The following is an 11,548-nucleotide window of genomic DNA, read 5'->3' as shown; positions in this document are numbered from 1 at the left end:
AGCTAGCTACTCATAAATTAGTAAAGTTTATATTTCTTAAACAATTCTTATTTCAATAATAAAACAAATAATTCATAAATAAAATAAAATACACACGTAAAGAAAGGAAGAGAGAGAGTACCTCATTAGGGTCAGTATTTGAGCAATGGAGTTGTGAAATACAAAGAAAAGATGAAGCAACGTGGGAAATCCTAAAGAAAAAAGTAGCATATGGAATTTGTAAAGTTGAAAATAAATCAACACATTGGAAAATTGGATAAGATGCAATTCTAATCACGTATCTATAGAATATATATAATCAAGTAAATTGTTTCTGTCAAATGACAAAAAAATACAAATCTTGAAATTGTACAATCTAAAAACCAATGAAATTGTACCTGAAAAATGAGAACCAAGTCTTTTGTGCGATTCCAACTCGACATAAGTGAAATTCTTCGGTTTAGGTCCTATTCCATGTATTAGCATATTGAAGCAAGACAAATGATTACATAACCTTGAAGGACTTGCATAGAAGAGATGAATTACAGCAACAACTTTGCTTGTCTTATGGAATACACTACTGCTAGCCCATATTTTAACAACGAGATATAAGATCCAGTCTTAAGTTCGAGGGCTAGAATATAATTCAACACTTCTGTTACAACCATATTCTGGTATCTACTTTTCTCAAATGCCCCAAGAACCTTAACTTGAGCAGAAGTGAATAATGCAATTAATTGATTTTCATGAGAACTTGGTTTTAGAGAGTTTATGACTACTATACTGTTAAATTCTATTGGGTTTCTCACCTTCCGTATCATATTTGTGTTCTCATCCTCAGTAAAAAACTAAAATATCGGTATGATGCCAAAAATCACAAGAGGGACTATAATAGCAACGATCACACTAGTCCGGTTCTTTCTTTTGTTCAAGACCAATAGTTGGTGGGAATTTGAGTAAAAGTTAGTGAGAAGATATCAATAGATTAGCACTTTATAGTAATTCATCTAAAACGAAGTTTCAGAGAGATCACATAGTTTTACCTGGAGTGACACTAAGAGCTGAAATTAAGGTCATACTACCGCGGGAGGTACACAGTAGGTCCCTTTACCAGCCCAAAATAGTTGAATCTCAAGATGTTATCAGTCACATTAGCATCAAAGCTTCTGCGAATTCTCTTCTAAACCCACGTGCCTCTTTGTTATGTCAAAATCCTTCAATTGCAGTTCTCTACATGATATTGTGGGAGAGACAGTATATACTTTTCAATATAAAATTGCAATAGTAGAATCGGTAAAGGCAAGGTAATTTTCACAAGATCTCCAAGATTACATTTGATGACCGATGTTTACCGAAATAAATCAAAACATCTTCTAAGACTCCTCCATTTTCTTGAGGTTCGACTTCATAAATTATTTCAGCGAAGAACAAGCTTACATTGTAAACCCCATTCTCAAGACCAAGTCCATCATATTGAGTGACCCAGGGGATGTCTTCTATCTAATAAAGATCTGGTGTTGTAGTGTTAATCACTTCTGAGTTGGTATTTGAGGAAGTGTGTTAAATTGTCCCTCAGAAAACAAGCCACATTACTAGTGCCCATTTTTCAGGTTTACGACAATTAAAAGAAGCTCCACCATCGTCGGCTTCATACACCATATTGTCGACTCTCATGTTTACCACCACACTTAATTGCTAACCTTGAATCTGCAAGCAAGATCAAAAGCTCTTATGATAATATTAATCTGAATACAGTAAAGAACCAACAAAATTTGAGAATAATATAACTTCCACTAACTTATACAAAGATCATCCTAAATCAAACTATAACAGCTGACATAAGTTATAGACATGGAGCTTGATGGAGAACTATTATTTTGAAGTTTATGGCCAATGCATACATATAAAACAATAGAGTTAACAAAGAATGAGAAATCGAGAATCATTAGTTAAATGTTTTTCGAAATTAGATCTAATGATGAAGAAGAGAGCAATAAATATATCATAATATTTACCTACTAAATGATGAAGAAGAAGAGAGATTGATTAGTATACCTAATTTTTGTCGTTTGTGATCTTCCTGCGTCGAATGTACGGGATATGAGAATCTTGACCAATCTTCACCTGTTTCTGTTCGTATCTTTGCGTCAATTTAGAACGCTATCAATTGTAAGTTCTCTCAAAGAGATGAGACGATCCATATCCTTGGGTAAGAGCACAATTGGCATCCTATATAAGAACTGAAGTTTTTGCATCGACTCTGGTAGTGCCTTCAAGTTGGAACAATTTTAGAATGACCAACCCTTTCTGAAATACTCACAACAAAATCTACTAGATATTTTGAAATACTGAGCAGCACATTCTAAAATGGAGTATTAAGGAAGAATGGTAGTCAAGGAATGATTGCAGCAGCTTACCTGGTCCCTGCAACTCTGGTGCTGATGTGAGTTTTAGTGTCATCATACAGCTTTGCCAATCCGAAATCTGATATCTTTTGGCAGAGTTTTGCATCAAGTAAAATATTACTTGTTTTGACATCTCAATGTATAGATCTTTGGCCTAGAATCCTCATGAAGATATGCTAGACCTCTTGCAGTTCTCAAGCATATTTTGAACCAGGTAGGCCAATCAAGATGCCTCTCCCTTCTTCCTGCATAAACATAGCTGCAATCATTAAGATCTTCCAAGAGTTATTAACGTTGATAATTGAGAAATCACCGACAATTTATCTCCAGAAATGACTTGGAGCTTATTAAAATAATGTCAATCAGCTCTTTGGAAATCATTTCCCTACTCTTGTACTAAATGCATTTTACAGAGCAGTGCAAATATTTCTCTTTATATACTAAAACATTTGAAAGTCATCACAAATGTATTTTGTACTGCAAAATTCATTGTTTATAACTGGTAGTAAATCATCAGATAGAAATCACATGCACTGATTTGGAGTTGCTTGCAAGAAAAGCAAAGTAGAAAATTTTAAACTAAGGTTGATCATCAATTAGCATCTTCATACCAAACAATACTTGATTAAGACTTTTGTTTTGAAGATAGTCATAAACAAGGAGGAGCCTAGTTCCCTCGATGCAGCAACCATCTAATTTCACAAGATTGCGATGTTGCAATGCAATTATGGTAGCAATCTCATTAACAAACTTATTTTTCCCTTGGTGGGATCCTGGTGAAAGTTGCTTCACAGCTATTACCCTTCCATCAGAAAGTGTACCCTTTAGCACCAGATTTATTTACATAAATCATAGCTGCTCCATCCTTGGTGAGTTTCCAAAAGCTGAAATTCACCTATTTTTCCTGTTATACAACATTTCAACCCAAGTTCCCAGTGTACTATTTATCGTTTGTAACTTGTAAATGTAAGATATAAAAGTTACCTATTACAAAGGTCCAAATCCTCCCTGGCCAAGCTTATTTGGACGGTCGAAGTCTTGTGTTGCAGACCTCAACTCAGCATAACTGAAAATTTTTAGTTTAGGTCCTATTCCAAGTAGCACTACATATTGAAGCAACATAAAAGAATACATAACGTTGAGGATTTACATGACAAGAGATGAATTACAACAGAAGCTTTGCCTATTTCATGGAATATGCTATTCGTAGTTTTGAAATTAGATATCAGAAGCCCATATTTTGTATCTGTTATAAGGATAAGATATTATATATCTGTTATTTATGTTTCTTCGGTGCACCAAAACAAAAATCACATTTATGCTACACCTATATTCTGGAATGCTGAAGTGAAATGCAAATTCATTGATTTTCAAAAACAAACTTGGTTACAAAGATTTTACAACTTCTATTTTCTAAAAAATCTCTTTGGCACTCTTACCTTCTGCATCATCATTATCTCTTTTTATCCTCAAGTGAAGAATTAAAAATATCAGTATCAAACCCAAACTTCCAAGAGCTACAGCAATACCAACAATCAACCCACTCTTCTTCTTCTTTCGTCTAATACCAACAGTTGGTGTGAAATCTGACTAGGAAGTCTATTAGAAAGCATTTAAGCACAGTTATTGCAACTCATCTTATACGAAGATTTAAAAGAATCTCATAGTTTACTAGGAATGACACTTAAGAGCTGAAATTAATGACCCATAGCTACCTCCTTCAGCTATGCAACAGGTCCCTTTACCAGCCCATAATAGGTGAATTTCAAGATAGTTCTCAGACACATTAGCATTAAATTTGTTTGTAATTGCTTTTCCTTCCCCACCTGCTCTTGTTGATATGTCAAAATCTTTTAACTGGAGAGTCCTACAGGATCAATTAGGAAAGAAAACAGATGAAATTGTAATAGTCAAAACTATATATATAATAAGGGTATGAACCAAAATTTTCCAGTGAATGTTTACCTGAATATAGATATCAAAAACATGCCTTCCAAGACTCATCCACTTTTGTGAGCCCTGATCACCAAAAACTGTCTCAGCAAAGGACAAACTTACATTGTGAAGTCCATTCTCCAGATGAAGTCCATAGAATCTAAGTGATCCCGAGGATTGCCTTGAAGACTGATAAAGCTTCGGGCCTGCGGTGCCAGTCACTTGCGAGCCAATATTTTGAACATTGAGTGTTAAATTGTCCATCAGAAAACAAACCCGCACCACTAATTGCCAATTTTTCGGTATCAAGAACAATACAAGAAGCTCCACCAAGATCATAGCCATCGGCCTCACACACTATAATATCAACCTTCATTTCTTCACCACCACACTTGATTGCAAAACTTGAATCTGCAGTCGCAAAAATACACTATGCTATCAATTTGGTCCAGTTATCCCAACTGGAGCTGAATTAACAAACAATTTATAAAGCCATAGTAGCATCTATATTTAAGCAAAATAATGCACGGAGAAATGTAAATTGATAGTACACCAAATTTTAGAAAAATAATTATACATCAGAAAGAAAGACGCTTACAGCGCGGAGCATTCTTATTGCAGAGAAAGTTTCTCTGCAGACAGTTCAATCCTAGGAGACTGCTGGCAAGCACAGAGAACATTACCAGTTATCTTTGTTAAAGCAGCATATTCCCTTGCCGAGGTTTCATATTTCTAGTAATTTTTTTCTTTAAGTGAGAGCCTTTTTTCGAAAATAAAATCTAATACCTTATTTATAAAAAATGAAACTATAACTAACCTGATGTTTGAGCTTTCAAATGTAAAATTGTTGGCCACTAGATTCCTGTTCAATTCAATGCAAAGATAAATTATACTTCAAAGTTTGAAGTATACTAACTAGAGATATACTATATTAAAATCAGAGCATGACAAATAATCAACTATGGTAGAAAGACATCAGAAATGAGCTGCGACTTTATTGTACGCCAAATGGTTATTCCAAGTGACATTTGTTTGGACATCAGAAATTCAAGCACATCAAGGCAATTAGTCGGGCGCTGTTAAGTATTTCTGATAATTGTCACATGATAAGAGAAAACTGAATCACTAAAGTGCTAAGTGTAGGCCATGAAAATGAATACTCAACAATTTCTCATACTGTCATCTGGTTCTCTTGAACTGGCATGATTGTCGTAAATTTTATTATTGATTAATTCATACAATCATGTAAAACATTATAATCTATTAACAAAACAAGGAAAGAGGATTATTGAGCTCCACAATGCCTAAGGTCCAAAGCAATGTTTGATTTTTAGAAAATGAAGATGGAAAACTAAGTTATTATGGTTCAAGAGACATACAGCTGTTTTGAACCTGTAGACACCCACGATGGAAAAGTTCCTGATAGATAATTGCAAGATAAATCTCTGCAGGAGTATATTAAGCACCAGTTAGAAGGAATAATATGCAGCAACATACAGATCTAAAAAAGGAACAAATCACTCGAGATTTTCAATTGCTTTCATCAATTACTTGTTTAAAAAAAGTGATTACAACTAACTATAGTTAAGATTTTTGACTTTTAAATGGGGTGGCCTATTTCCAAGATAAATATCAGGAGCACTAGTCCCTTTTCATTCTTCTTCATTGTACATGGAAAAATCTTTGTATGAAGATATTTATTAACCTATTCATGAAACATTTGGCACCAATATCTCTCCACTCTTCTAAATTGAAGCCTCTAAAACTTTCAAGGCAGATACAACAAAAATGGACATATAACATCCATCTAACTAGACAAGATATTATAGGGCATAATTCTCAAGTTAACTTAAATTAAGGCTTAGATGTTTTGAAGATATAGAGTATTTTGCTGAGGAAGGTTCCTGACAGACAATCGTTTCCAAGAAACCTAGTGAGAGAAGCAAAAAACAAGTGATGTACAATTAATGAAAGAAGAAGGATCAGAGAAAATCTAAAATAAGAAACTAAAACTAACTTAAATACAAAGTACTCAAATCTAGAATCGATAGAGGGAAGCTTTCAATAAATTTACAAGTGAGTAAGAGAATCGACACTAAATAAAGCACTTGGGATTTGAATAATTAAGTTGTTGAAACTCAAATCCCTGCAGAAGTAAGAAAATACTAACCTACAGTGTCTGTAAACTTGGAGACAAGGGTTGTGTTGATGGGCAAGATGATTACTGCAAACTGAGCTTGAAGATCTTAACAAGAAGCGAAATTAAACAATCAGATATTCTTTCAAAATCTGACTTCTCTACTTTCCCTTTGATTTGAAAGTGAAATAGAACGGCAGATTAAGAATATGCGTAATTTTGGAATTGATTATAATACATATTATAGATTAATTTTCTAATAAATTTAATTAATAATGGAGCTTATAAAAATATTTACTAGGGTTTAAATACCACCACTCAATAAAGAAAAATTTCAAATTAACCCAAATTAATCCAAATGGATCGTGAAATTATCAGAAGAAATGGCGTTGTGAAGAAACAGTCCATTGATCATGTTTTAAGAGGTATTTATGGTTGTGTTTGGTTTATTATTTTGGATAAGATTTTGGGGGATAGTATTAGGTTGTTGGATAGGGGAGTATTACGAGGTAAACTTTAAAAATTTATGAAAAAGCCCGTAGGTTTACTAATTTAATTAAAGACCCTAATATATAAAATAACAAAAACACCTCTACCACTTACAGTGCCAGATTCCGACCACCACTGCCGGAATCTGGCCGAAAAATTTCGTTATGACACAGATTGGTCAGATCTGTGCCGTAACGCGTCGTTATGGCCTTTTCCGATCAGATCTATCACGGATCTAGCCGAAAAAGGCCAGATCTATGAACTGCTGTGGCTGCGACGGCCGAAAAAGGCTAAAACGACGGCCAAAGATATGGTCGTCGTTGATGGCAGATTTGGCCGGAAAAGGCCAGATATGACCATTACTGGCTATTTTTGGTGGTTGTGTGACTATTGTGATAGATTCTGGCTACCACCAGCAGTGGTTGTCGGAATCTGGCAGTATTGGTAAGTGAGGGTGTTTTTGTTAGTTTTTAAACTTTTTTTCTAGGGGGTATTTAATAAAATTAATAAACTTATAGGGTCTCAACATAATTAAAAAATACACTAATATTTTGGGAATAATGTGCCAAACAATATTTAAAAAATAGGATTGAGAATATGAATAAAAATAATAAGTCAAACGCACCCTATAATTTTTACGTTTAGGCTTTAGGTTTAAGAAATGAGAATTAGATGCACAATTGAATTAGGTATAAGCTGATTCTTACTCTTTAGCCTCTATCTACTTGGGCTTTTTGTAGTGATATCTCTTTTACCAATGGGCTAGTGGATTACAAGAATGCTAAACACACCCCATCTCTTTGGAAGTACACCACTAAGGTTAATTTTGAGATGAGAGTTTACAAATGGGTACGTTTAAGAATAAGTTGGGCCATACTTAATGATTCACTTCTTTGTTTTGAGTTCTACAAGAAAATTGGAAAGAATTAACTCAAAAAAAAAAAAAAAAATCTTTAAAAGAAGGAACAGTTTCTTCATATATAGATAACTAAGCTTAATCAAAAATCAAAAAGCACTTTTGAGAATTATTTTTTGGTTAAAACTTAAAAGAAAGAGTAAGAGAACGTACCTTCGATTGGATCAGTAGTGGCAATTTGAACAGTTGATTTTTGAAAGATTAAGAAAATGATCAAGCAAATGCAGAATAAATGAGCGAAAGATGATGAAGAAGAAGAAGAAGATGAATCAATTTGAGCAGTTGATTTTTGGGCATACTTAGTAATTCACTATATATGTAATTGCCAAATATGAACAAAATTTTTTTGATGTAATAGCAAAAAAAATTCTGAGGTTTTTGAAACAAAAAAACTCCCCATGCCATTGATAGTCATTAAAATTTATACAATACTTCCTCCAACTGTTTATTATAACACTGACAACTTGATATTAAAATTTTTATTATTATTTAATCAAATCTCAGGGGATTAGTATCATTAAATTTTGACTATTATCACATTTTCACAAAAATAAATAAATAAATATTTCACTTATAAAGTATACATTCTCTCCAATTAAAATATGTCTAATTTCATCTATACAAGATTTATGTATTCAGAAATTAGGATGAATTATTAAATAGGATACTCTTTTTTTTTTTTTTTTTTTTTTTTTTTTTTTCTCATTTAAACCCAAGCCCAATTTGAGCATTAGTGCCAAAATCTAAAAACAGAATAAGATTAGACTAATTACTAGTTTTAGTCAACAACTAATTGATAATTAATAACATAATTTTTTATTTAACTAACTAATTACATGTTGGCAACATGCTTGAAACCCTCCCTAAGTATAAAATATCAATTCCAGAAGAAAAGAGAAAAAATTAAAGAAAAAGGAGAAAGTTTGCTAATCTCACATAAAAGTTAAGTTCTTAAGGTTTCCAAGCTCTTTAGGGGGAGGCCAAGAAAGTAGAAAGTACATTGTGGCCAACCTCTCTAGCACATGAAAGAAAAAGTTATAACAAAATCAACACTCATGTACCAAAAATAATCATATATAATCTAACCTAGGTTTTCAATCATAAGGGTATTTATCAATATTTACAAATACTTCAATTGAGATAAATTTCCAATACATGCAAGTAAGAGACTAATGAAGTAACTTCGTTTGATTCAACTGCAATGTTAAATAGAAAAACTAAATCAAATTTGATTTAATGTCCATTAGTTAGAAACGATAAAGGTCAAATTTGACTTATACAAATCAAACGCAGGGAAATGAATGGGAAAATCCATACAAATTTGTCAGAAATTGCAAAGCCACTAGTTCTTTTGGAATCACTCTTTTTATGTCTAGAGCATATACACTCCTACAAAAAATAAAGACAAGTTTCCAATCATATCTCCTCAAATTTGATCTGATTACAGATGCAAACTCTCTTGCCTTAGGAAAAATACACACTTGAAGGATAAATTGTATACACAACTTTAGGGAAAGTTTTAACCAAAAGTTAAGATCCATCTAAAGTATCAGAAATAATCTACACAATATAGCATAAACAGTTCAATAAAAAGTTATGAATAATTCAAAAACTAATGCCAATACCACAACATTAACCCCAAACCCAATCTCAATCTAAGTGAATGTAATCTGTCTATACTCGAAAAAAACCTGAAACAAGTTAATGTGAAAATTCCCCTAAATTTGGTAGAGAGAAAAGAGATTATAGCTCAGTGATGTGGCAAGTTGAGCCATTTTTAAACGAACAGTCACATTTGAAAATTCGAAAAGTGGTGGGTGAATTCCCCCAGTGGTGCCAACGATGTTGCAAATCCACCCACCACAAAAATGAAATGTTTCATAACCAATTTTGATGGAATTTTCAACTTAATTTTGTCCCTTTTTATTTAGCTTTCTCCTGCACAGCTTTTAAACAAAATAGAATATATTTTGCTAAATGGGGTTCACTTCAATTGAAGCTAGCTACTCATAAATTAGTAAAGTTTAATATTTCTTTAAACAATTCTTTATTCAATAATTAAAACAAATAATTCATAAAATAAAATAAAATACACACGTAAAAGAAAGGAAGAGAGAGAGTACCTTCATTAGGGTCAGTAATTTGAGCAATGGAGTTGTGAAATACAAAGAAAAAGATGAAGCAAAAGTGGGAAAATCCTAAAGAAAAAAGTAGCATATTGGAATTTGTAAAGTTGAAAATAAATCAACACATTGGAAAATTGGATAAGATGCAATTCTAATCACGTATCTATAGAAATATTATTAATCAAAGTAGAATGTTTCTGTCAAAATGACAAAAAATTACACAAATCTTGAAAATTGTACAATCTAAAAACCAAATGAAATTGTACCTGAAAAATGAGAAACCAAGTCTTTTGTTGCAGATTCCAACTCGACATAAGTGAAATTCTTCGGTTTAGGTCCTATTCCATGTATTAGCATATTGAAGCAAGACAAATGATTACATAACCTTGAAGGACTTGCAATAGAAGAGATGAATTACAGCAACAACTTTGCTTGTCTTATGGAATACACTACTGCTAGCCCATATTTTAACAACGAGATATTATAGATCCAGTACTTAAGTTTCAGGAGTGCTAGAATATAATTCAACACTTCTGTTACAACCATATTCTGGTATCTACTTTTCTCAAATGCCCCAAGAACCTTTAACTTTGAGCAGAAGTGAATAATGCAAATTAATTGATTTTCATGAAGAAACTTGGTTTTAGAGATTTTATGACTACTATTACTGTTAAATTCTATTGGGTTTTCTCACCTTCCGTATCATATTTGTTTTTTCTCATCCTCAAGTAAAAAACTAAAAATATCGGTATGATGCCAAAAATCACAAGAGGGACTATAATAGCAACGATCAACCTAGTCCGGTTCTTCTTTTGTTCAAGACCAATAGTTGGTGGGAATTCTGAGTAAAATTTAGTGAGAAGTATATCAATAGATTAGCACTTTTATAGTAATTCATCTAAAACGAAGTTTCAGAGAGATCACATAGTTTACCTGGAGTGACACTAAGAGCTGAAATTAATGGTCCATAACTACCTGCGGGAGGTACACAGTAGGTCCCTTTACCAGCCTAAAATAGTTGAATCTCAAGATGTTATCAGTCACATTAGCATCAAAGCTTCTACAAATCTCTCTTCTAAACCCACGTGCCTTCTTTGTTATGTCAAAATCCTTCAATTGGCGAGTTCCCTACATGATATTTGAGGAGAGACAGTATTATACTTTTCAATATAAAATTGCAATAGTAGAATCGGTAAAGGACAAGGGTATATTTCACAAGATCTCCAAGTTACAATTTGATGACCGAATGTTTACCTGAATATACATATCAAAAACACATCTTCTAAGACTCCTCCATTTTCTTGAGGTTCGATCTTCATAAATTATTTCAGCGAAGAACAAGCTTACATTGTAAACCCATTCTCAAGACCAAGTCCATCATATTTGAGTGACCCAGGGGATTGTCTTGCTATCTAATAAAGATCTGGTGTTGTAGTGTTAATCACTTCTGAGTTGGTATTTTGAGGAAGTGAGTTAAATTGTCCCTGAGAAAACAAGCCCACATTACTAAGTGCCCATTTTTCAAGATTTAGCGCATTAAAAGAAGCTCCACCATCGTCGG

The 11,548-nt window shown here is 33.0% G+C and overlaps 1 protein-coding gene and 1 long non-coding RNA gene across 2 annotated transcripts; both read right to left on the bottom strand.

Annotated features, from left to right (window-relative positions):
* Positions 1–2,528: 2,528 nt before the first annotated feature.
* LOC116107072 lies at positions 2,529–3,967 on the bottom strand. The gene is made up of 3 exons (XR_004124394.1): positions 3,824–3,967; positions 3,369–3,450; positions 2,529–2,629 (listed from the first exon to the last, which is right to left on the bottom strand). It is a non-coding gene; the product is annotated as an uncharacterized LOC116107072 (long non-coding RNA).
* A 147-nt stretch (positions 3,968–4,114) lies between these two features.
* On the bottom strand, positions 4,115–4,930 carry LOC116107070 (probable LRR receptor-like serine/threonine-protein kinase At1g56140). Its single transcript, XM_031393367.1, has 3 exons — positions 4,918–4,930; positions 4,350–4,730; positions 4,115–4,251 (listed from the first exon to the last, which is right to left on the bottom strand). The coding sequence occupies exons 2-3, from the start codon at positions 4,662–4,664 to the stop codon at positions 4,228–4,230; spliced, it is 339 nt and encodes a 112-aa protein (XP_031249227.1). The 5' UTR covers positions 4,665–4,730; positions 4,918–4,930; the 3' UTR covers positions 4,115–4,227.
* Between the last annotated feature and the right edge of the window lie 6,618 nt (positions 4,931–11,548).

Source organism: Pistacia vera, unplaced genomic scaffold (assembly GCF_008641045.1).
Source record: "Pistacia vera cultivar Batoury unplaced genomic scaffold, PisVer_v2 Contig526, whole genome shotgun sequence".
NCBI classification, from domain to species: domain Eukaryota; kingdom Viridiplantae; phylum Streptophyta; class Magnoliopsida; order Sapindales; family Anacardiaceae; genus Pistacia; species Pistacia vera.
This window is presented reverse-complemented; position numbering and strand designations above follow the sequence as displayed.

Bases quoted from the DNA above. Each gene is read 5' to 3' on its own strand.
- LOC116107070 (XM_031393367.1), bottom strand. From the start codon at position 4,664: ATGGCTATGATCTTGGTGGAGCTTCTTGTATTGTTCTTGATACCGAAA. The intron at 4,252-4,349 runs GTAAACATTCAC...TTGATCCTGTAG, and splicing joins TTTTTGATATCTATATTCAG to GACTCTCCAGTTAAAAGATT.